At 43.8% G+C, this 26089-nt stretch overlaps 1 protein-coding gene across 3 annotated transcripts in view; it reads left to right on the forward strand.

The window, feature by feature from the left end:
• Positions 1-26089, forward strand: part of RASGRF2 (Ras protein specific guanine nucleotide releasing factor 2) — a 237917-nt gene that overhangs the window by 205554 nt on the left and 6274 nt on the right. For all 3 annotated transcript variants that reach the window (XM_035014761.1, XM_035014762.1, XM_035014763.1), the window contains 8 exons: positions 5999-6111; positions 12783-12843; positions 13131-13234; positions 15537-15621; positions 18349-18546; positions 23689-23768; positions 24710-24827; positions 25414-25482. In XM_035014761.1, the coding sequence (XP_034870652.1) occupies positions 5999-6111; positions 12783-12843; positions 13131-13234; positions 15537-15621; positions 18349-18546; positions 23689-23768; positions 24710-24827; positions 25414-25482 (828 nt within the window). The remainder of the gene's footprint in view (positions 1-5998; positions 6112-12782; positions 12844-13130; positions 13235-15536; positions 15622-18348; positions 18547-23688; positions 23769-24709; positions 24828-25413; positions 25483-26089) is intronic.

A 26089-nucleotide genomic window follows, 5' to 3' on the forward strand; every position in this document is an offset into this window, starting at 1 on the left:
TTATTTTTGAGCCTAACCTATCCTAAGCCCCTTCTTTATGAGCCCACTGTCCCAGGTTTTAAAACTATTTATATGGTTTTGCTCCATTCTGCAGTATTTTTACTTTCCTTTTGAGAACTCTGGCCACGGTCCAGAATACACTGTACTGATTACAGTGAGAAAATTATTCTCATAATTCTCTTTACCCTCAAACTGTGTTTATGGAATCAGATTTTCCGAATGTCCTAGAGTTCCCTTGGCCATGCATAGTGTATTACTAATTAGTACCCTGCTCTTCTGAAAGAATGAATGTAATCGTCTGCATGCCTCAGCTGGGGATTTAGTGTCAGCGCGCTGGAGAATCTGATTTATTGCGTCACACATTATTTTTCTGTTGTATGATCTAGTCTTATTAATACAAACCTGAGTTTCAAGATCTCCATCTCAGATGGGTGTTAGTATAGGTGGGAAATAGCTCCAGACTCAGTAGGGCAACAATAGCTCCAGACTCAGTAGGGCAACAACCAGCTGTCTGATAATGTCTTTCAGCCCAAACTGCCAGCACTAAATCACTGATAGTCACTGTTTGTGGACAGTCTGTGGTGTTAGCAGTTAGAAACTCAGGTTTTCCGCCGACACTGCCGAGGTGGCGTCCTGAGTCTGCCACTTGCTCTCTGTGTGACTTTGAACAAGATACTTCGATTCTCTGTACCTTAACTTCCTTGTCTGTAAAATGGGAATAATAATCATTGTAACTGTGTTAAATTAGATCATAAAGTGATTAAAATATCATCTAGTATGGTGAACTCTCACCAAGTCTTAGTTACGATAATGACCCCAGGAGTTGCTCACTAACCTGGGGAAAATACTGACTTTTAATCGCTTATGAATGTGTCGGAGCAGAGTCAAAATCTTGGTAAAATAAACTTCTCTCGCCAGAGCTTATCACTTGAGGAGGATCTAACATCATTGGCTGGTAATCCCTCGTCCCTAAGCATTTGCTTTGTTCCCCGATAGTCCGTGTGAGCTGTCCCCTCTTTGCAGGGGTTCCCGGAGCTGCATTTGCCGGCCCACAACCTCTCCTCCGACTCGGCGGGGCAGGGCCGCCGCTCTCCCCTCTGCAGACCCCTCTCCCTGGGGCTCCAGGGGTTAGTAACGTTTCCTTCATCTGCCCATCGCCCACCCTGCTGTCCTCTGCTCTGCCTTCCCCACCCCCCGACGTCATAAATTGAGGTGCTCAGGAACTGTTGAAGGAGTAAGAACTATCGTCTCTTTTTTTTTTTTTTTTTAAGATTTTATTTATTTATTTGAGACAGAATGAGAGAGAGAGCATGAGAGTGGGGAGGGTCAGAGGGAGAAGCAGACTCCCTGCCGAGCAGGGAGCCTGATGTGGGACTCAATCCAGGGACTCCAGGATCATGACCTGAGCTGAAGGCAGTCGCTTAACCGACTGAGCCACCCAGGCGCCCTCGTCTCCTCTTTCGAGACCGAAATGTGAAAGTCTCCCATTTTCCGGGCTCTGCACCTTTGGAAGCAGGGTGGTTTCTTCTTTCTGATCTTCTGTCTCCTCATCTCCGCTTCAAACATTGGGAAACAAAAACTAACCTACATAAGCTGTTGCTGGGATGGCTTGGGTGACTGCGTCAGGTCCTGTTGGACGCGCACGGCTCGCTGATCTGGGGCATGAGATACCCGACAGCAGGCAGCTTCCCCGCGCAGGGCCCCCCGCCAGCTCCGAGCAGAAAGGCGGTGCGGACTCCCGCAGAGCCGGACGACCCAGGAGCGCCATCTCGTGGGCGCCCCTATTGCTGCCTACAAGAAGGAGCCGGTGTTCTTCCCCCACGGAGGATTCTCTTTTCTCATTTCAGGGCCTGGGGAAATGCGACCAAAAATTAGATTCCAGATAATTTAAAAGTGGCTGTCAGGCAGACTTATTATGAATAATCTACCTCTGGATTTAAATAGGGCAAGTGCCTTTTAGCTGCTCCAGATTTCTATTGAAGTAGTAGCTATTACGTTTTGAATAGGGACTTTCAAATGGCCAATTCTGCATTTTACATGCATTGGTAAAAAAGAAAATGTTACATTCTAGGTAGTACATCCGAGGATTCAGAATTTTTTTTTTTAGTCAGTTTTTGAGGAGTTGTTTTTTGCATGAATTTAAAAAAATACAATGGCAAAGTCTTGCTACTGAAAGTGTAATCAGCATCGCCCAGGAGCTCATTAGAAAAGTATCCCTGTTCCAGACCTACCACATTAGAATCTGCGGTGAGGGGCGCCTGGGTGGCTCAGTTGGTTGAGCATCTGCCTTTGGCTCAGGTCATGATCTCAGAGTCCTGAGATGGAGCCCTACGTCGGGCTCTCGGCTCAACAGGGAGTCTGCTTCTCCCTCTCACTTTCTGTGCTTTCTCTCTCTCTTAAATAAATAAAATCTTAAAAAAAGAATCTGCGGTGATTCGTGGGCATACTGGCAGACAGGAGCGCAGGTTACCACAGTCAGATGGACGACCTGTGTTTTTGTCTGCTCGCTGGTACTTCCTTCCTTATGATCACATCCTTTCAGCCTCAATGGCCCATGTGTGACCCAAGATCATAGGTTCCTGCCTTGTCTGCTCCTGGGTCAGCCAAGGGACAACTGAAATCATGCATAGCATGTCACTTTGGACGTGGGAAAAACCTGTGCAGATGTCGGGGAAACTGTGCGTGAGAATTCTTACACTTCATACTCGGCCATCATTGGGTAATGCGCTTTACCTCAGCTACATCATCAGCAGAGCAAATAGTCACCTGTAACCTTCATCATGCCTCAAATACTGTCTGGTCAGATTCCACCAAGTTTTCAAAGGTCTCTCTCAGGCTAGTCTTTCCAGAGCTCAGAATAATAAAATGACATTTTATTTTCCTTAACAAGACTTTTAACACATCTTGCTTTCCTGGGGTCTCAGAACTGTTTCCCCTGTTGAGCCCAGGATGGGGCACAGTAGGTACTCAGTGGAGCTTGTTGATGAAACTGCTAATTATCCCTCAGCAAGGTCCAAACACTGGCCTGATGTCTTTCACACTAAACCACTTAGCATCAGATGATGGGCATCATTAGAGACTGACCCAGCTACAGGAGGACTCTATCATCTCACCAGTAAATACCAATATTCATTAAGGAAACAGATTCCTGATGGCTGAGAAATCCTTTGGTAGTGCTCAGGGATTGAAGTTAGTGAGGTTATTAGCTGTTTACAAATATTCCCTTCTCCTTGAAATGGGGGAGGGGTTGGACAAATAAGAGTAAGAAGATATTACTCTCTTTTCCTTGCATACATTTTAAAAAAGATTTTATTTATTTATTTGAGAGAGAAAGCACACGAGCAGGGGTTAGGGGTAGAGGCAGAAGCAGACTCCCCGCTGCACAGGGAGCCCAATGCGGGGCTCAATCCCAGGACCCTGGGATCATGACCTGAGCAGAAGGCAGACGCTTAACCGACTGAGCCACCCAGGCGCCCCTACTTGCGTACATTTTAGAAGAAAAACGCATAGCCAAGAAGCTGTTGGACAATAAATAGATGAAATTTTAGGAAAACATATCAGCTGAAAGCCTGAGAATGCTAAGAGATACTAACCTCCGTGTTGCCGCAGGCCCGGTTGGCTCCTGTTCCAAAGAAATGGTACTGATTGTCAAGCAGTAAAAGCGAAATATTGAGAAAAGTTTGTTACACAGTTCTCCACCCAACTGAGACACACGAATATCCAACTCAGATTAGGGCAGACTGTCGCATTCTCTGCAATTTGTGAAATTATGGACCTTTTTGCCCCTAATTTACTAAAATAGGAAATGTGTGCTGTTTTCTTTTTACTGGATTCATTCCCATTAGCAATGTTTTCTCTAATCATTTAAAGGAATTCAGAATGTCAGTGCTTCAAAATTACTTTCCTTAAAGTTAAAATGTAGTTATAACGCGTCACTTTATGTAGGAGGGAAAATACACATTCACGCCTGCACATAGAAAGATAGCATATCCGGCGCCTGGGTGGCTCAGATGGTTAAGCGTCTGCCTTTGGCTCAGGTCATGATCCCGGGGTCCTGGGATCGAGTTCCGCATCGGTCTCCCTGCTCCTTGGGAGCCTGCTTCTCCCTCTGCCTCTCTCTCTGTCTCTGTCTCTCATGAATAAATAAAAATGACCAAAAAAATCTTAAAAAAAAAAGAAAGATAGTCTATCAGAGTAAGGACCTTGAAAGCAGGACATAGCAGCATGCAGTTCATCTCTGAAAACCTGACCATCCCAGTATGCTGCCTGTCGGTGTATCGTAAGAATGCATTTAATAAAAGACTGCAAGAGACATGATGTTACCAGCATGCAGTTCATCTCTGAAAACCTGACCATCCCAGCATGCTGCCTGTCGGTGTATCGTAAGAATGCATTTAATAAAAGACTGCAAGAGACATGATGTTACCTTTTTAATTTTTTTCAAATTTTTTACCTTTAAAAATTTCAAATCAAGAGAAAGATGCCAGAAAAGACAAGAACACTAATACCCATCTACGGTCACTCATAATACTTAACGTGCTCACCGTATTTGTGTTCTCTCTCTCTCTCTGTTTCTGTCTTCTCCCTGCCCTCCCAAACAAGGACCTTCTCTTAAAGAGCCTCAGTAAAATGATCAAATTCAGGACAATTTAACATTGATAACATTCCCAACTAGTACATAGTCCTGACTCGACTTTTGCCAGTTGTCCCAGTGATGCCTTTTTATCATTTTCCCCTTGATCCCGGATCTAATCCAGATTCACATGTTGCATCCTCGTGGTCCCTTCGGTGTCCTTTAAAATGGAACAGTTCTAGTTTTTCTTTGTCTTCCAATGCATTAACATTTTGGAAGAGCACAATGCTTCTTCACAATGCAAATGTGAGATGATGCATTTTGGGGAAAAAAATAACTGATGATTTTCACAGAGCATCACATTAGTAGGTACCTGATGTGGGCTTGTTCTGTTATTGGTGATGGTAATGGGTCACTTTGTTAAGGTGACGTCTGCCAGAGTCTCTCTTTGTAATTAACAAATCATTTCTGGCAGGGGCGGGAAGGTACTCTGACACTATTAATTCTGATTCCCAAAAAATTTCAGCATCTGCTCAGTTGCCTGATCAGTTATTACTGCTTTGGGCAAAATAGTGATTTTTCTAACTCTTTTATTTCTTTGCATTTATTAGTTGGAATTCTACTCTAAAGAAAAGTTTCTCTGTCACCCTCTTTCTGTATTTATCTCTTTATGTCTTTGTGAGCATCAGTAGGGATTTACAGGTTGTGTTGATTCAGTTGTGAATTACTTGTGATCACTTATCACTGTCATGATTCATTTTGATGCTCATCTTGTCCCAACTTTGCCAGTGGGCACCCCTTCAATCTCACTCCTGGGCTTGCTTGATGCCCCATCAGTCTGTGAATGTCATTTATTCTTTAGCCCTTAGCATACCTGTATTGAAGTTCTTAGTTCAAGTCACTGCCCAAATGACAGATTTTATTCTTGCAAAAGATCTTTTTTTGAGCTACTGCTATGCCCCAGTTACTGATCTGACACATGGTCCAGTGGGAAACCAGACCATTATTTCAGCCTTTACAAAACAGCAGGTTATGGTAGAGGGTACCTTGGGAGCATCAAAGCAAAGCCCTTTATCCCATTGGATTTAATAAAGAAGCTCCTGGGAGAAAGTTGATCACCTCCTAGATGTGAAAGATGAGTAGAAGTAAACGTGGGGAGGAGGCACAGTGGTTCAGGCTAAGGGAAGCGTTTATACCTTTGAGGAATTTTCCCACCCCCCTGGGGGCCTGTCAGAAATACCAACAATAGGACCCCATCCCAAACCAATGAACTCAGGATCTCTGGTGGGGAAAGCAATCCTAGGGTCCATATATTTTAATTTGCATACATAGCTTCTAGAGATTTTATCATGAGAAATGGTGTCACATATCATGGAGCTAAAACCTTTGCAACTAAAATTTTACAAGATGCATTTTATTTTGTAGGATTTTGAACTCAACAATGAACTAAAGATGAATGTCCTCAATTTGCTAGAAGAAGTTTTGCGAGACCCAGACCTTCTTCCCCAGGAAAGGAAAGCCACGGCGAATATCCTGAGGTAAAATGCAGTTGCAGGGGCCTCCTAATGACATTGGTTGATTCGTGCGATGTTCTAGAAAATAAGATCCTATCAGACCAGGAAGATGCATCTTAGACTTCTGGGGGCAGCAGGGAGACTGCTGTCACCACAAAGGGTGATGTATCATCTTCTCTTTTCTGGGGGGCAGGTTGGTGTCTGCGGCCTCAGGAAGACTTGGCCTGGGCGCCGTAACTCGTGTGGTGTGCAGGAGTGCAGTTGCTCCCGTCCGTGGGGGCAGACAGTGGCTTCCTGCAGAACCACAAGTGAAAAGGGGGGTGCCTTGAGGATCCCCTCCTGCAGCCCCAGCGGGTACTGCAGAGAGAGGTGGTTTTCCTGCCCTCAGTTCTAGTTGTTGATCATAAGCTCATGTTTATGAGCAGGGCGGTAGCATTTCTGCGCAAGTCCCATGCCCCTGGTTTGTGGATGTACCGCCTTCTAGTAGTTACGTGTTTTCTCTGTCTTGCTTCACCGGTCCTAGACCAGTTTTACTGACAACTTACCACGTTGGGATTCCCACATCATGTAGGTTGTATAAAAGCGCGTAGATGTGATCAAAGCTTGGACTTTGGGTTTCCCACGAGAGACTGTTTGTGGCTGTCGTTACACCCAGCATCCAAGCAGGTAACAAGCTTTCCTATAGCTTCTTGAACTCATAGGTGGATGTTTTTCTAGTCTGCTCTACAGGAGGACTAGACATTTCAGTTACAGTTTCCTCCCAACTCATGGCCATATCATTTGTCCCTACTTAGGGATGGGAAGCCCAGCATCTATCTGCTTGACCTGGTAGCCCTTTACCATTCTTGCTTCTAGTTCCATCTTCATTTATAATCTCTGGAAAGAGTCCTTTCTTTCTTCTAACCTTGACTATATTGTTTCTTTGTTATCCAGAATTCTGTATAGAAGGGAGTCCACCGTAGCTCCGTCTACCGTGTTTTTGGAAGTCACTCTCTAACGCAGCGATGCTGGATTTTGGTCTAGCATCTTAACAATTGGCTCAAAAGTGATTCAGGATCCCATCACCGGACCCTTCTTTGGTCTAGGGGCTCTTGCAGGTGGAATGTGTCTGCCCCAAAACAGATATGTTGACGTTCTATCCCTGAGTACCTCAAAATGTGATTCTGTTTAGAAATAGGGTCATTAATTAAGATGAGGTCATACTGGAGTAGCATGGGCCCCTAATCCAATATAACTGGTGTCCTTACGAGAAGATGGCCACGGGAAGACAGAGAGAGACACAGAGAATGTCGTGGGAAGATGGAGCAGAGACTGGGGTGAGGCAGCTGAAGGCAAGGAATGCCATCTGCTCGCAAACCCCTGAAAGTTAGCAAGACACAAGGGAGGATTCCTCTGCAGGTTTCAGAGGGAACATGGCCCTGCTGACACCTTGATCTTGAACTTCTAGCCTCCAGAACTCTAAGACAATAAAAATCTGTTGTTTTATGCCACCTAGTTTGTGGTACTTTGTTAGAGCAACTGTAGGAATCTATTAAGGGCCCTCTTCACTTTGTCCACCCTGTGAAGACACCTAAATAAGCCTAGGGCCTCTGTTCCTATGTTTATTTTCAGATTTTAAAATCGTAAATACATTTTCAGATAAAGCCTGGTTTCAGTTGGATGAGTGGTATCTGTAAATGATTTCTATTCCTCTTTTCTTTATATAAACAGTTTATTATGCTGTCTGTATTTCAAATGCTGATATTTTGAAACTGCTTTCTAGAAGTTTGTGCCCCCAGGGACATTTATTTGACTGGACAGCCGTCAGGAAAGTGAGGGTGTTCAGACTGGGAAAGACTCTGAGGATTGGCAAATATGAAACACCGTGTTGCCCATCCCCTCACAACACCCATACCAGACATTACCAATCAATCCTGAGGGCTTTCTGCTGACACCGGTGGGTGAGCTCAGAACTCTGTTGTTAACTGGCATGTCATTAATTGGAGTTGGCCCTTAAGATGAATCCTATTTACCATTCCAGGCCTTTATTATTTATCAGGCTTAAGATGTGCAAATTCTTTTTGTTGAATAAATGACCTGAGAATTAGAGGTGTGGGATCAATAAGAAATAGAAATTTTAGTAGATGGTACAGCTGGGAGCATGACATGGAGCAGAGTCTGATTCTCACTTTTGCAGGATTCACAGGTATTATCTTGGTTCAGCCACTTACAGCCGTCAGGTTCCTTAACCAGTCTAAACCTCAGTTCCCTCATTTATAAAATGAGACCAGTAGTACCTACTACTGAGTTGTTGTGATGATTACACGATACAGTATGTACAAAGAGGTTGTTAACACATGCCTGAAACATAAGTAGCACTCGTTTTACTGCTACACTTATTATTATTATTATTATTATTATTATTATTATTATTAGCTCTGACAGGGCTCTTAGGAAAAATAGTTTCTTCCGACAAGGCAATATGGCGTAAGTAAAACCAAGGTAGGTCTTAGTCAAACTCAACTTTCCTTAGCTTCATCACCTTGTCTATACAAAAGAGATTATAATAACATTAAAAGCCAGTTTAATATTGCACAAAGACATGAATGCAATAAAAAATCTTTCAAATGTACACTCTAAGTGGATGAATTATTTGACATGGGAATTATATCTCAATATAGTTGTTACAAAAGAAACTATAGTCCTGACCCACTTGCTATTTAGTAAAAGAAAAAAAGAAGCAAAAAGCAAAACAAAAAAGCAGTTCTACTGATGGGATGCTCCCAGCTGCCCACCCACACTTCTGATCCCTTGCAAAGTCTTCCCAAAGTGTTCCAAAAGTCCCAAGAAATGTGTGCTCAGGAGCAAATCCAGTCATTTTTCTGCCTCAGCGTCTTTATTCAAGCTCACTGCCCCGGACACCGCTTGAGGGAGAGACCTTATCAGTGCCGCCGTTGTTTCTGTCAAGAATGCTATCTGACAGTCCTCTAAAGCCACCATTTCCCTATCAGAAAGCTGACAAAGATGCCACCTGCCGCATCCCTGAGCCACACGGGCCCCAGAGCAGCCTCACTCAACCGGGAGTCTTGGTCTCTCGTGAAAATAGCTCCTTTGGCTCCTGGTTCTACATCTTTCACCATAACAATTCAAAATTCACCCACTGAGCCAAGTAGGGAATAGATATTACGTCATCCATTCTCCTACCTCTGACCATCTTTCTTCCCATGAGGCCAAAACAAACAAAAGTCTTTGTTTAGCCCTGAGCATATCAACTAAAGCAGACAGATACCCGTGGGGTCACCAGCCCATTAGCTGAGCAAACAGCCAAACCCTGAGTCCCATTTGGGTCAGCTGGGTCTCGGAGGCACTAACTTATCTTCCCAACAAGTGAGTGAATAGATTTGTGCAAAAAAAAAAAAATCCTGGTGCAAGAAAACTACTGATCTTTGATTGAAGTCCCTCTGCCAAGTCATTTCACCTGCACCAAGCTTAAGGGTCCCTGCGCCAGCACACAAGATTGTGATTATAGGAGGAATAAATGATTCATTAATTTATCAGGGTTTTTGCTAACTTATCATACAGATACTTGTGTTTATATGTATGACATTTACATATATATATTTTAAATCATGTCACAATGATTAGCAAGTAGAGTAGGAAGACCTCGATATAACCATCACTGATGGAGTGTCATCATTCATGAAATCTCTTTGTGAAAAAATATCATCATGGAGTATATGAGAAAGAAACAGAAACCAAAAGGATTATTTAATAATTATATGACAATTATATAAAATAGTAATCACATGGAAAATTACAAAGATGTTTCTGTTAATTTATTTCTTAATTTGGAAACAAACAGGGAATTATTGCCAACCAAAACCAGGAGATTTTAGTACTCAAGGTTTCCATGCATTTGTGGACATCTGACTTTTTAGAAAAATATGTCAAAGCATAGGAAGCAATGGGCTCAAGTAAGCCTGGAAGGAAGAAAAGCCATGCCCAAGAAAGCAAAGGACGGAAGAGGTGGTCTGGCAGGTCCCAGCAAGTGAAGCAACAAGCAGTTAAACCATTCACAAATTGAGGAGGAGCAGAGATGAGGCAGGTCACGCCATGGGGCCATGCCAGCCGGTCTCAGTAGCAAGCAGGCAGCCCAGAGAGTGTGGACCAGTCTGCGGACAGAGGCCAATTTCTCTTGGCTCTGTTTTTAAGCCTATCTGATTTCTACTGTTGAAAGAGAACTTTTCCAGTCACAGAACTTTGAATAATCCCATTTCCTTTTAAATGTTTTATTTGGCATTTCATTATAAACGCACAGATACTTAACTGGTCATGCCGGCTGGGAGATGTGAGAGAAACCCAGTATCCTGGAGTGTCCATCAAAGCACGAAGGCAGTCAAAAGACTAGGAGCACATCCATCCTCGATTGGAACTGGGCCAGAGGTAGAGGGGCCTTCCCATCGAAGGGAAAATTTGTGAACATACCTCCCAGTGAATACAAGTTGTGGTTGCGAGAGAGAAAAACATATCACATTGTAGTTAAATGTAGCCTTGACATTAGAGATGTATAGGCAGTCAAGCTGTATGAGATGTAAACATGAATGTATTTAAACATATATTACATTTATACAGGAAACTGAAAGTTTCCAATAATAAGCCTTTCTGTCTCACACAGTCTCACAGGGATAGCTTTATGATGAAGAAATTTAATTAGCATGCATAGTTTGTTGTCTTGTTTGTGACTAAAAACCTCTGCTCAAGACTTTTCTATTTCTTTTTTTTTTTTTAAGATTTTATTTATTTATTTGACAGAGAGAGACAGGGAGTGGGAGAGGGAGAAGCAGGCTTCCTGCTGAGCAGGGAGCCCGACGCAGAGCTCGATGTGGGGCTCGATGCGGGACTCAATCCCAGGACCCTGGGATCATGATCTGAGCCAAAGGCAGACACCTAACGACTGAACCACCCAGGCACCCCAAGACTTTTCTGTTTCTAAAATACCACTTCCTCCCCAATGTTGTCTGACTAGCTGGCTTCTGAATCTATGTAGACATAAATCTTGGTAAACAACTAACATGCCATAAATTGAAAACAAACAAACAATGACTTCATGGGTGGGCAGCTGGAGTGGGTTTGAGTCATAAAAAGGTGACCCACAAACCTCACAAGGCCCCAAGAAGCATCAACAGGCATTTGGGAAAAGAGAAAACATCAGATAATTTAACAAGACCAGAACACATCTTGGAACACTAGTGTGAGATGACTGAGGAAAGGAACATTTGATAAAAGCTAACTAACTTCTTGACCACTTCTTTCCAGGGAAAAACTATTGCCCAGCGTCATTTAAAAAAAAAAAAAATCTTTTCCTTGGGTACACATAGTTATGTGGCCACTGAGCTCTCTCCAGGAACCTAGACTACCCTGGAAAGAATGACATGAGCTTTGGGAAAGAGTCCCTTTTATCCCATGTGTAATCCTTAAGTGTGATTTTAACAGTCTTTGGAGAAAAACTTGTATTTGCTTATTTTTTCCTCACCTTAATCTGCCTTAGATCATCTGATGAATATTTCTTTCCACTCACAAGTGATACGGTTCATTGCTAACAAGAGGGCAGTTACTCCTTGAATCTAGAAGGAATCTTTATCCTGGTAAACAGGAGGGAGCTTTTGTAAGAGAGGAAGATAGAGGGAAGAGACTGGACTTTTTTGGATGTGTTTTGTGCTGGCTCCTTGAAGAGGTGCCTTTAACACCTGCCTGAGACAAGCGAGGGCAACGGGGCAGCTTAAGTGACCGAACCCTGGGCAGGTTAGTTCCTTTGAGCTTTGGTGTCCTCATCTGTAAGATGGAGATCAGAATGCTTACTCTGAAGGGATTTTTGATGATAACAAGAGAGTGTATGTCAGATGGCTCACACATGGCTATGTATACACATGGGTATTCACTAACCCATCTCTGTTGATTTCCTCTTTTTGAGGGCAGGTGGTTTTGTTTTCATCCATTCAGAGCACCGCGGAACATCACGTCATTATTTCTTTGAAAACTACCTTCCTCCAGCAGATAGGCTGTGTGGCTTGGGACTTTTGGTACTTTTAAAATGTGATTGTGCCTTCATTTTGTGTCAGTGTGTCTCAGGAAAGGCCATCTGGGAATCAAGGGAGAAGAGTTTACCTGCTGGCTTCTGCCTGGCATTGTTCAAATTCTTGCCCCCCAGGAATTCCCCTGAGCTTCTGGTCTGTGTGTGTGCAAGGAGGGAGAGGCTCTGCATCTTCTGCCTCAGCATCAGCAGGGCAGGGCCAGGGCGGGGGCTGGAGGAATGTGGATGGGGCGCTCAGGCCTGTTAGGATCCCCAACTGATGGTATTGCGGGGTGCCCGAACTCATGGCCCAGATCCTCTCACAGGCCCAGAGCACACCAGCCCCCCCTCAGGCTCGCTTTAATGGTGGGTGTTTTATTTACCACCTTGTATGGAACAAGTTGGCTCCCTGGGCTAAGCCAGCTCTCCCGATGATCCTCCTGTGCCTTTAACGTGCGTGTTTTCCTGTTTCTTCGACTTCCCACCCCCAGCTCACGTCTCTGTAGCCTCTCCAGTGGGAGGCACAGCCTGGTGGACCCAAACCCTCCAGCTTCCCAGCCAGGGAAATCCAAACTGCACGTGGTCCTTTCATTCCTGGCATGTCTGTTTTCTTTTCATGGAGGATATTTTGATTTTTCTTTTTTAGGGTCCTTTCACAAGACGATCAAGATGACATCCACCTAAAATTAGAGGATATAATTCAACTGGTAAGTGCAGCCATGGTCTCATCCAGCAGAGTTATGTGCAAACGACTTCTCAAAGGCGAGCGGTATTATGCCCGTAACTGATAACCGGCCGCAGTTCTTTTGAAGCCTGGTGCGATGACCTAAATTCGACTCGGGGGTTGGCAGTTGGTCCAGGCTGTTAATGTTGGCTGATATTTCTGAGCTTTCTGCCATTTTCTTGGTAGCTAGAATCTCTAATGGACGTTGTCCTTGAGCGGCTGCAGGCACCTGCTGTCAGTGCGTGTCATTCCCCCCTTCCTCTCTTGCAGACAGACTGTCCGAAGGCTGAGTGCTTTGAGACCTTGTCAGCCATGGAGCTAGCCGAGCAGATCACCCTCCTGGACCACATCGTCTTCAGAAGCATTCCCTACGAGTGAGTGCGGCCCTCACAGCTGCAGGCCCCCTCAGGCAGGACCTGTGGGCTTAGCACTGCCATTATTCCTAAGGCAGATGTGTGTGCACAGAGGTGTGAGTCTTAATCTTACGATGGTTTGGTCCAATGTCAATGCCTTTTGGTCCCAGTTTATGTTAGAAATGTTGATTTGGAAACACCGGGGACTCTCAGGATGGTCACTCTTGTGTTTCTTTATGTTCACTGGTTCCCCCGGAATGTGAATTTCTTTGTACTCTCACATCCTCGCATCATAGGAACCTCCATACGGCAGCAACCATGGTTCTCAAACTGCATGGTGCCTAAAATCCTTCGGGAAACTTGTTAAAAATGTACATTCCTAGGTATCCCCTCCAGAGATTTGGATTCTAGTAGGTTTGAGGCCCAGGAAATGGCATTTTCCATGAGAATCCCAGACACTACTGCGTGATCTAAGACTATACTTTGAGAAGCACTGAGGATGGGTAAAATCTGTAAGTTCTGCTACAAGTACTCACCCTCTTCCACGAGTCAAGAAGTATTGCTGGGCTTTGAGACTCTACAACATGTAGATAGATTCCCGAGAAGGAGCTTTCCCCCGGTGTGTGCGGAGCGGACCTGCGCTGCGTCAAGCTGCCCCGTGAGGAGCGTCCCTATCACCGCTTCAACCTTCTCATGTAGAGCATGAGGGAGCATGCTAGCCCCTTCCCGCTGCAATAATGAGGAGCTCCACAAGCAAGACCTTTGTTTGGACAAATGACAACTGTTGGCCCATGTCCTCGAAAGAGCTAAATCGAGGGTAAAGGAGGGGCTGGGCAAGAGGTACAAATGTGACCGATGTCATAGGTAGAGAAGAGGCCATCATGATGATGGAGGGGTCAGGCGTGGCAGTGGGTGGTCAGAGCTACAGCTACGTTAGAGAGGCGTAAGGGGCAGGGCCAGAAGATGCCCCTGCTGGCTTTTCTGTTGGCATTGTATCTTCTCACCCTCCCTGTCTCTACCCATGAACAAGGTTGGCGGGGAAGAAATGTGGCCTGTTGGACATCCAAATGAACCCAGTGACTACTTGAAGACTTGAGTTAGAAACCACAGTACCATGGGGCCCCTGGAGGGGCTCTGTCAGCTAAATGTCCAACTCTTGATTTTGGCTCAGGTCATGATCTCAGGGTCGTGAGATCAACCCTCACTCCAGGCTCCACACTGGGTGTGGAGCCTGCTTGAGATTCTCTCTCTTTCTCCCTCTGCCCCTCCCCAACTTGCTCTCTCTCTCTCTCTCTCTCTCTCTCTCTCTCCCTCTAAGGAAAAAAAAAAAAAAACAAAACCACAGTGCCTAGTGCAGTGGGGATTCAGTGGGGGAGATGAACATGACCTCTGTGGAGGAAGAGAAAGAGCAAAGGCCAAACCCTTATGGTCAGTCTCTTCTTGGGATTCTCCCTTCCTCTCCTCTCCTCCCTGCTGGCTTGGATATCAACCCATTATTTTCATCTGTGGAACTGCCACACCTTTACACCCAACAGCCTTGCAGGAACTTGGAGGAACAAAAAACCTCTTGCAGGGACTCACTCAACATTTCTGGATTAAGACTGTGTCAGAGTAATTTCATTTCAGGTTATTTTTTGTCATGCCTATACAAAATAGTTCCTTTATGCACCAACTTGTCTGTCCATTGCTTGCTGTGATCTGGTGGGCTGCTCATGAGTGAAGTGAGGGAGCAGGGATGTTATTCAGAAGACAGACCTTCCAGCAGGCTGAGCTCCTATCACTGTAAATGCCTTCCCCATATGAAGTGGTAACAACAGTGTTACATGCCTTCCTCATGTGTCCTGTTCTGGGCTCTGGGGAGAGCAAAGGAAAATCCCTGCTCGTGAATTTGACATCGTCTTAGAGAATATCAGAGCAAAGTGGAGGAACACATGTTGTTTGTGATTAACATTTTTGGTAGTGATGGATTTTTCAGCCCTTCTGCTAAGGCTTAAAATTTTTTTAAGCTCATCCAGGGAAAATAATTTGGTTCCTGAGTTAGTACTTAACGTCTTTATTCTTCTTGTGTTGGTCATCATGTTCCCATTTCAGAGAAGCCTTTATCGTGATCCTAATAAGGACACAGTTCCAAACATTTATAAGAGAAAGGTGGAAATTGAAAAATCTTTTTCTTTTTGGCATCAAGTGGCAAAATACTGGAGATGAGCCAAAATTCATTTGAGATGGTCAAATTTAATGTAAATAATATTCATACTCATTGTTCAGGATCATAGCCACCATTTAAAAAACTTAATTGGTTTTCTCTTCTGTTTTGAACTTACAGAGAATTTCTTGGGCAGGGGTGGATGAAGCTGGATAAAAATGAAAGAACACCTTACATTATGAAAACCAGCCAACACTTCAATGATGTGAGTAACCATAAAAATAAAACCTGGGCATGTTATAGGGAGCTGAGTATCAGGGTCTTAAGACTCCTTCTCTAAAATGAAGCAAGTCTGCCCCCCACTTTTTACACAAAACTGATGAAAGTTTAAAAAAAAAAAAAAAGCTTAAATCTTCTCTAAGAGCTCATAGTGATGTAATAACTTCCAGTTAACTTCCAGACATAAGAGATTCCCTTCTGATGGTACCCAAGTCTGGTAAGTCCTCAATAATGCATAGATTGCAGCTATTATTGTTATCATAATCATCATTACTTCGTGGTCATACACTGACGAGCTGTAATAGCCCTTGTGTCACTGGTCCCCGGTGGTGCTGGTGACAGTAAGGTTGGGTTAGTACAAATCATCCTCATTATTACTGAACATTCAGCGCATATGCGTTCCAGGGTTGGAAGGGACCCCTTTGAGCGTAATTACAGTGTTCCTGCAGCTGTGCACAATGGTGACCAGCTGTTGGTGTATCTCCCTTCTCTGCTTTTCTCCAGCAGTAAGACGAGGAGCTGCTTTTATACCCACCAACTCCTAATTGGTTTTGTTCTAACGATTTTCATCCTTTGGCGGAACCACATATGTGGGAGCATCTTCAGGCCTACCTAGGCAGTTCTACTAAAAGACAATAAAAGGAATAATGATGACATTAAAAAAGAAAAAGAAGACTATGAGGCTCCCTGTAGGTAAATTAATAAGTCATTCAGCCTCACAGTACAAAACAACGGTGTAGATTCCCAAGACAGTGCTTTGTGCAGGGTACCTGCAGAGTACCTATATACTCATGAAGGTTATCGCATGAGGAGTATCCATGCCACCGCTGCCTAGAGGACAGGCCACATGACCCTTGAGAAGCAGAGCCCCTGCTGTAGAAAATCAGCTTCTGTCGTCTGTGCCATGCACACACTTGGGTATAATGAGCAATCAAATGAGTGGTTCCATCCCAGGTTCCAGACCCTCACGCCTCCACTCGGATGGCTGCTTGCACTGTGCGTTCTTCAACGGATTGCAAATGGAGTTTCTTATCGTTAGTACTCCCCAGACCTGCCAAGCCTCCTTCATCTTATGCCATGTTCTTAGTCTTGCGTAGTGGCCCAGACTGCTCACTCACCCAGACAGAGAATCTAGGGGTCATCTTTGACTCGTCTGTCACCCACCCCACCTCACTCCCCGATATATAAATCTACATATGTCCCAGACCTTTTTTTCCCTTACTTTCCTACTGCCATAACCTTGATTTGACCTTTCATCCTTTTCTCGGGGAGCTCCTACCTCACCATCCCCACTGTCCTCTCCTTGCCCCCAAACCCATTCTTTACACAGTGTCACAGAAATAACTTTTCTGAAAGACCAATCTAATTATATCACTTTCATGACAAAATTCTGTCAGCGGCTTCCTCTCACCTTTAAGATCCAGTCCCAGCTGCCCAACGTGGCCTACAAGAGCCCTGCCTACTGGGCATCTGTGTCTCTCTCGTGGCTTCCCTGGGCTCCTCACATGACTGCCACATCCTCTGTTACACCAGGCCTTCTACCTCTGTCCCTTTTCAAATGTTCTCCTCCTTCGATGGAAAGCAGTGGCTAACTCCTTCTCATCCTTTAGGACTCACAGCAGGATGACCTCTTTCTGGAAGCCTCCTCTCTACTAGGCCACATAACCCCCTGCTACCTCCATGTCCTCAAACCCCTCCATACAGACTCAGCTTTGCCTTTCACTATGTGATATTTACTTGTCTCTGCCTCCCTTCACCTTTCTGCCTAACTAGGCTCAGTGCCTTGAGGTCGGGGATGCTGAGTTATTTGTTTTTCCTGTTCTTAACAACCTAAACGAATGCCACGTCCATTCTAGGTGCTCAGTACAAAGTAAATTTTTAATGACTATGTACAATGATAATTCTGAGACACTGTGAGATCTAAAATACCTGTGGAATAGTCAGAGAATTGGTACACTCACTAGATTAAGTGTATGGATGTAAGATTACAGACTTGCATTCCCTTTGTTAGTAATCCTAAACTGTCCTTTTCCTTTCTATATTCTAAGCACTGAGCTGCGCCAACTGCCTCTTTTTCTCTTGGTTTCAACTAATAGCATTACAGTTCTTACCCTTGAAACACTATAGGTCCTGTTCACTCTGGTGGGAAAAAATCCAGCGAGATAAGAAGGAATAAATGTTCCCTCCTCCCCTGTCCCTAAATGTGTCTGGGTTGAGGGCTGATCAGGTTAGAGTTTGATTTGATTGGGGGTAAATGTCTTTTCTTTCTCTGTGCTACCTGGGGTTTCCTGGTCCCCACCTGTGAGGGGCGAAGGAGCATGTGGAGAGGCCCCAAGGAGTGAAACCCATCATCAGCAAAGGTTGCCATTCTTCAGGAATTACTCATCCTTTTCCATTTCCTCAGCAGTTACTGGAAATAACTCCTTCATCCAAATTACTGATTAAGAAAAATGACCTGTTCCCTCAACATGTTGATTCCAAACAATCCCTCTGTTCACTCGGAGGATGAACAGGTTGCCATTGGTTTCTCGTTGCTATTATTATTACTACACACTGTAGTCTTTTCGGAAGGTTGGTCTCTCAATGTGGACTTTGATCTCCATGTCCCTCGGCACCCTGTTTCCCCGACACTTCAATGGGCGATCCAGGCGCTGTGCCTGAATGCATTTCTTTGGCTCTTAGCTGGCCTCTCTTGGCTTTTCCGTTGTCTCAGATGAGTAACCTGGTGGCGTCCCAGATAATGAATTATGCCGACGTCAGCTCCCGCACCGTCGCGATAGAGAAGTGGGTGGCCGTGGCGGACATTTGCCGGTGCCTGCATAACTACAACGGCGTCCTGGAGATCACCTCCGCCTTAAACAGAAGTGCCATCTACAGGCTGAAGAAAACCTGGGCCAAGGTGTCCAAGCAGGTGAGCAGCAGTGAGCCACACAGCCCGCTGCTGAGAGGACAAGCCGGGAGACCAGAGCCCAGGCGAAACGTTACTCATTAGGAAATAATTAACCGAATTGAGCGGCTCAGTTGCCAAAGAAAGGTGCTAACGTGGGTAATTACTGCGCTCTTAGCACCTAGTTGATTCCACTCGTGCGCACTTCTAGTTGGTTAGTTTAAGAAAAGCAAATACGACCCCAAAGCATTCATTATAACATATTTGGGGACAACTTCAAACGGTGCGGTTGACAGTCAGGAGTTGTCTCCTAAATTATTTAGAGAAGGCCCGTTGATTCCAAGTGAACACAGCAGTGCCCCACGGACCTGTTCTTTCTCCCCAAAGTAAGCGTATAAATGCCCTAGGGCCTCAATGTTCACTTTTTTTTTTTTTTGTCATTTATGTAATAACCTTTTGGCATAAAGACTTAGGTGTGCCGGAAACTTTCATAGTTTTCTTTTAATTGGACTCACCTTGTTCATGCCTATCATTTTCATCCGATATTTTCAAGATTCAAATGAAATCACAATCTCCCCACTGCCCTTTCTCCTGGCCTTCTCCCGGGGTGTGGGTGGGTGTTGGGGAGGGCTCCCCTGGGCTTCTGGGAGGCCGTGGACACCCGCTGGTCTCCTGTTTTGGTCTTCTGCTAGTTGGTCACCAGGCGCAGGCCACCGTGAATTGCCCGTGCGTGGTGTATGTGTGGTCTGCCCGGCCTGCCCAGGAACAGGGGGGCTTAGCTGACCTCACCTCCCCTTCAGCCCTCGTTGGCTCCCACTGGCCCCTCTCCTACAGGCTGCCCTGTCCTTGGTGATCCCTGGTGGGCCGGCTAACTCTTCATTAGTAGATAACTACACTGGCCCTCTTAAAGGGCGGTGGGGGGATTTTCCAGACTCCTCCAAGTCCTCCTGGTGCCAGAGGCAAATTCTTTTGTCTGTGATCAAAGCCTGGACCTTGCAAACAAAAGCCACAGCTTTTATAAGTACTGTTTAAAAAGAAAACAAACACTTTTTATGTTGAGATCATGTAGGTTCATGTACAGTTTGGAAGAAATAATAGAACTACCCTGCACCCTACACCTAGTGCCCCCAGTGTAACCTCTGGTGTAACTGAAAACATATCCCAACCACAAAGTTAACATTGGTAACATCCACTAACCTTATTCAGACCATCTCTTTTACATATATGCTCATTTGGGCCTGTGTGTATTTACTTTTATGCACTTTCATTACCCCTGCAGTCAAGATACAACACAGTGCTATGACCAGGATCCCTCCTGCCACGCTTGTCATGGCCATAGCTGCTTCCTCCCTGCCCCCTCCCTAACTCTGGCAACCAAAAACCTGTTTCTCATCTCTATAAAATTTCATCATTTCAAGGACATTATATAAATGGAATCATATGGTAGATGACATTTTGAGATTGCCTTTTTAAAAATTCCCTTGAGATCCATCCATGTATCAATACTTCATTTCTTTTTATTGCTAAGTAGTATTCATGGTATAAATAGAGGAAATTTCACCATTCATCCCTTGAAGAACATCTGGGTTGTTTTCATTTTGGGGCTGTTACAAATGAAGCTGCTATGCATATTCACGTATAGGTTTTGTGTGACTGTAAGTTTTCTTTTCTCTGGGATAAATGCCCAAGAGTGCAAATGCTGGATCGTATAGCAATTGTGCGTTTAGCTTAATAAGAAACTGTTGAATTCTTTTCCAGAGTGGCTGTACCATTTTATACTTGTATCAGCAAAGTATGAATGAACAGTTTTTCCAAATTCCTGCCTGCATTTGGTGTTATCACTGTTTTTTATTTTAGCCATTTTGATATCTCATTATTGTTTTAATTTGCATTTCCCTAATGGCTAATGATGTTAAATATCTTTTCATATGCTGGTTTGCCATCTGTTTATCCTCTTCAATGAAATGTCTGCAGCTCATTTTTTAATTGGATTTTTTTTTACCTTTGAGATCTGAGAGTTCTTTCTATATCCCTCCCACTTTATTGTAAAATTATTTTAGCTACTCTAGGTGCTGCGACTTTCCATATAAATTTTAGTAAAAAAATTATGTCTAAAAAAACTTTACTGACATTTTTATTGGAATTTCATTAAACCATCAATTTGAGGAGAACTGACATCTTTACTCTGTCGAGTCTTCCAGTCCACAAACACAACCTGTCTCTCCATTTCTTTAGGCTTTCTTAAATCAGCATTTTGAAATTTTCAAAATATAAGTCCTGTGTAACTTTTTTAGATTTATGCCTAAATATTTCATTTTCTTTGGACAAATTTTAAATGTTACTGTGGTTTCAATTTTGGTTTCCACACATTCATTGTTAGTCTATACAGATGTCATTGATTTTTGTCGTGTTGGTCTTCTATCTGCAAACTTGCTGAACTCACTGATCAGTTCTAGGAGCTTTTTTTGTAGAGTCCCTGGGGTTTCTACACAATTGTCACTTATAAATAGGAACTATCTTAGTACTTTCTTTCTAATTCATATGCCTTTTTTTTATATATTTTATTTATTTAGTTGACAGAGAGAGACACAGTTAGAGCAGGAACACAAGCAGGGGGAGTGGGAGAGGGAGAAGCAGACTCCCCGCTGAGCAGGGAGCCCGATGCGGGACTTGATCCCAGGACACTGGGATCGTGACCTGAGCCGAAGGCAGATGCTTAACGACTGAGCCACCCAGGCGCCCCATAATTCATACACCTTTTATTTCCTTTTCTTGCTTTATTGCTCTGGCTAAACTTCCAATACTATGTTGAATAAAGGTGGTGAGAAAGGACATTCTTCCCTTGTTCTCAGTCTTGTGGGGAAAGCATTCAGTCTTTCACCATTAAGGATAGTGCTAACTACAGGTATTTTGTAGATGCTTTTATAAAACTGAGGAAACTACTCTCTCTTCCTAGTTTTTTGATAGCTTTTATGATGAATGGGTGTTAGAATACTGTTTTTAAAATGGGCTTCAAACAGCTATATCAGAATCTAAAAACTGGATACTGACGCCCTTGTTGTGGCTTGCTTTTGCCTCTTCCTAAGGCAATGGTAGCCTTAGCCATTGGACACTGGATACAAAGAGCATATTATCCTGTCACACACATTGTCACACTTCATCAAGGTCAGTAAGTCAGTCCTCTGCCTTCTCTTACATTTTCCTTCCCCTATTTCCTTTTTCATCTGAGGTTGGTACCAAGGGATTCTTAAATTTTCTTTAAGAAAACACTAGGCCTATGATCCAGCAATTGCACTATTAGGTATTTACCCAAAGGATACAAAAATACCCATTCAAAGGGACACATACACCCTGATGGTTATAGCAGCATTATCAACAATAGCCAAATTATGGAAAGAGCCCAATGTCCATTGACTGATGAATGGATAAAAGAAGATGCAGGATTTATGTATACATACACACACACACACGTGGAATATTAGCCATAAAAAAGAAAGAAATCTTGCCATTTGCAATGACGTGGATGGAGCTAGAGAATGTTATGCCAAGCAAAATAAGTCAATCAGAGAAAGACAAATACCATATGATTTCATTCATTTGTGGAATTTAAGAAACAAAACAGATGAACATTGTGGGGGGAAAAAAAGAAGCAAGCCAGGAAACAGACTTTTAACTATAGAGAACAAACTGAGGGTTACTGGAGGGGAGGTGGGCTGGGGGTGTGGCGGGGAGGGGATAGGTTAAACAGGTGATGAGCATTAAGGAGGTTACTCGGTGTGATGAGCACTGGGTACTGTATGTAAGTGATGAATCACTGAATTCTACACCTGAGACTGATATTACATTGTACGTCAACTAACTGGAATTTAAATAAAAACTTGAGAAAAAAAGAAAGAAAAGAAAACAGTAGGCCTTCCCTGTAGTCGACTTAAGTGATACCCATGTCTTTTCAGGATGAGGCTTTAGGGGTAACTGACTACAGAATAGGGGTGATAAGACTGATATTAAAATATTTTTTTCAAATTTGAATATACTACCTGTAGAAGCATTAAGTAGAATATACCATTTCAATCACGTGTATGTATCACTCAGAGTGGCTTTAGAACGGGTAATGGTCTGTTGTCCCGGTCCCAGGACTTCGGTCTCATCACAGGTAGTGCCTGGTTGCAGATATGCCCTGCTTCAGACTCTTTCATCACCCCATCTGCTCTGTAGCTGTCTCTTCTTCAGGTCTGAGTCCAGGCTGGGAGACATCCAGAAGGCCTGGTCGAATGTGCAGTCAGGAGCCCACCAAATTAGATCTGTGGCTATAGGATAGACTATATTTGTGCAACTTCTTTCAGCCCAAGGTCAGCTCTGGGCCAGGCAGGGGGCCCACCCGGCCCCATCCCATCCCCCGACCCCGCCACCCTTGCCCAGGCCTTGCTGGCTATCTTCTTTCAGAGTCCTCAGGAACCAGGATGGGGAAGGCAGCCCTTTGAGTCATTCTGAAAGCTCTCATGAAGCATGCAGCTCCTTTCCAGACTGAGAGTAGACTGAGGAGTCGCAACCTGGGCATTCCAAGTGCTTTTCCCTGCCAGTCTGCCTGGGCATGGGTATTACTAGGAGCGGGTCATCGTCCCCAAGGGCCGCCCTACCATTCTCCCATGTCCATGCGAGAAACTCCAGATCAATGTCAACAACAGTTTTATCTCTTGGTAAATGTCAGTTATACTTCTCTAACAAGTTGAGGAAGTTGGTCACAAAACCTTTGTAGCAGAAGATAGCCAAGCAACCAAATCTGTGTCTTGTTGATTTGGAAATTAACACCCAAAAAGATTGACCGTGAAAACCACCTGACATGAGACCTCCCATTTAAGATTCCCTAAGTCAACATGTGCTTTTTCAATTCTTTAAGTCCCTAATTTCTCGTGCATCGCACTTTTTCTTTTCTACACATTTTCCTCTTTTTGGCTAAATGAGCAATATAGTCCCTCTTCTCCACAAGTTTTTTTTTTTTTTTTAACATCAAATTCAGTCTGTACTTTGAAAATTGTATCACAACAGTCTGACAAAGGTATCAACACCTGCCACTATGGAAGGGAAGTGAGGATCTCTTGGTAACTCACCCATCTTGTCAAACCATAGGAGTATTTTCACGACAGGCTGTTGTTTGTTTCTTTCCAGACGAAAGCTCTCATGGACAAGCTTCAGAAGACGGTTTCATCTGAAGGAAGATTTAAAAATCTCAGAGAAACCCTTAAAAAGTATGTTTATCTTAATCATTAAGTTACTCATAATGCAGAAATGTATTTTTTAAATATATACAGTATACAAATAGTGGCCCACCTCCTACTTTGCTTTGAAAAGAAAAACAAATGGGGAAGAACTTCCATCATCTAGGTATTTTCCTGATTCTTCTTTACATTTGAAAGACTGTGCATATACATTAAGTTTCTTTTGGACATAATGGTGGCATGCAGACTATCCCAAATAAGAAGAAAATATCATCATCTTTTACTCTAAAATCAAACCATCTACTATAAAAAGTTTCTTGATTTGGTATTTATTAATCTAAGCACAACAAGGAGACTGTGGTTCGCAGAGTTTGCCCAGCATCCCTTAGCAAGTGGTTATGCTGGGACTCAGACCCAGTTAGTTCTCTCTGGCTCAAAAGCCCATGTCCTCCTCACTCTTGACTCTGAGAAGACCAAGGTACGCCCCTCACAAAACAAAAACAGAGAAGGCATCACTTTAGAGAGCAGTGGTGATATTCATTAGGTCTGTGCCTTCTAAAACATTGAAATCCTGGCGAAAGCAGAAAACAAGCTTTACAGGCTCTAATCACCCTGATTTTTCTCCCCAGTTCTTGGAGGTTCCTCCATGCTCTTACTCCCTGGAAAGTGCGGCCAGTTTACAAGTTCTGCAGACGAGTACTGCTAGGACATACTCTGTATCTGTCTGTAAGCCAGCCTGTTGTTCGAACATGCATCGTCCCAAGCACATGTAAAACCTAAGGCTGTGATTTTCTCTTCTATTCTGCTGTGAGATGTATGGAAAACTCTTAATACCATGAGTGTGCTCGTGCAGACGAATTAAAAGATTTTATTCTTCAGGATTGAGGCCACACGGTTGCTTCCCGTGAAACACGGGAGGGGAGTCTCTATTGGGTGAGTGCGCTTGAGAACAGTGTCTCTTGGTTTTGCAGCTGTAACCCCCCAGCTGTTCCTTATCTGGGGATGTACCTGACGGACCTGGCGTTTATTGAAGAGGGAACACCAAACTTTACCGAGGAAGGCCTTGTTAATTTCTCCAAGATGAGAATGGTAGGTGGTCCTTTCATCATCAGCCTGTTTCAGTGACTGCAGTGGTTTAAAGAGAAGGGCTAAGGCACGGAGCTCACTGTTTGCTTTTTCATTTTGCGATGGAAGAGATGGGGGACACCGGGGTTCACATCTGCTGCGGCTGATTGAAGCGATTTTCAGCAGGGGTATTGCAGCTTGCATGCAGTCTGGGCAAAGGGGTGGGGGAATGAAGCTCCAGGGATGACTTTCTGAGACGGAACAGTGACAGACAGATGCTGAAGGCTTCTTGCTGGACAATGGGGTTCAGAGCACCAAGTTAGAACAAGGAGCCCAAGGACAGTAGCACCCAGAGCTTGCCTTTGCTGGACCGGAGGTCACCCAGGCCAACTGTTCCCCTGATTGTGATCAGTATCTTCTTGCCCTTTGCATTTCATGTGGCTCATTGAAGGGCAAGAAAGCCCTGGCTGGGCATAGAAAATGATAGGGCTGGGCTCTGGCACTTTGCTGGAGAAAGTGCCTGATGACTTGTGCATAGGGCCGGGAAGAATGTGTTGCAATACAAGGAAATACTTTTGCTTTGCTTTTGTGCTTATTGTTTCTCTCTTAGATATCACACATCATCAGAGAGATACGCCAATTCCAGCAGACTTGCTATCGAATAGACCATCAGCCAAAGGTAATATTGTGTGGTGGTTAAGGGAATTAATAAAGAAAAAAGTGGAAATTAATGAATTAGAAACAGTGGTAAAGTTGATCGATAATATCAAAAGCTGACTCACAGAAAAAAAACCAATAAAATAAAAAGACAAGTCTTTGGCAACTCTGATTGAGAAAGAAAGAAAGAAGGCAAAAAGAACACCAATTTATCAAGTTCTATTGATTATATATTCTCTATTTCTCATAAATCTGTCTACACCATTACCATCCTGGCCCAAGCTACCAGTATCTGTTACCTGGTCTACTTGCATTCACTCTAGAATGCAAAATCCATTCTACAAATTGCAGCCAAATAGAACTCTCTGAAACACAAAGCAAGATATGTTTGTCCCTTGTGTAAAATATTTTATAGGTTTTTCATTGCTCTTCAGATTAAGAAAGAAAAAGTCTTGATGTGTCCAATAAGTCCTATATTACAAGGCCTCTACTCATCTTTCAAAATTCGTCTCACATCATATATCCCCTTTCTTCCTCCATCCCAGCCACAGCTGGACTTTCTTTTCTTTTCTTTTCTTTTCTTTTTCTTTTCTTTTCTTTTCTTTTCTTTTCTTTTCTTTTCTTTTCTT

This window comes from Mirounga leonina, unplaced genomic scaffold (genome assembly GCF_011800145.1).
Source record: "Mirounga leonina isolate KUSES-001 unplaced genomic scaffold, KU_Mleo_1.0 Mir_168, whole genome shotgun sequence".
Taxonomy (NCBI): Eukaryota; Metazoa; Chordata; class Mammalia; order Carnivora; family Phocidae; genus Mirounga; species Mirounga leonina.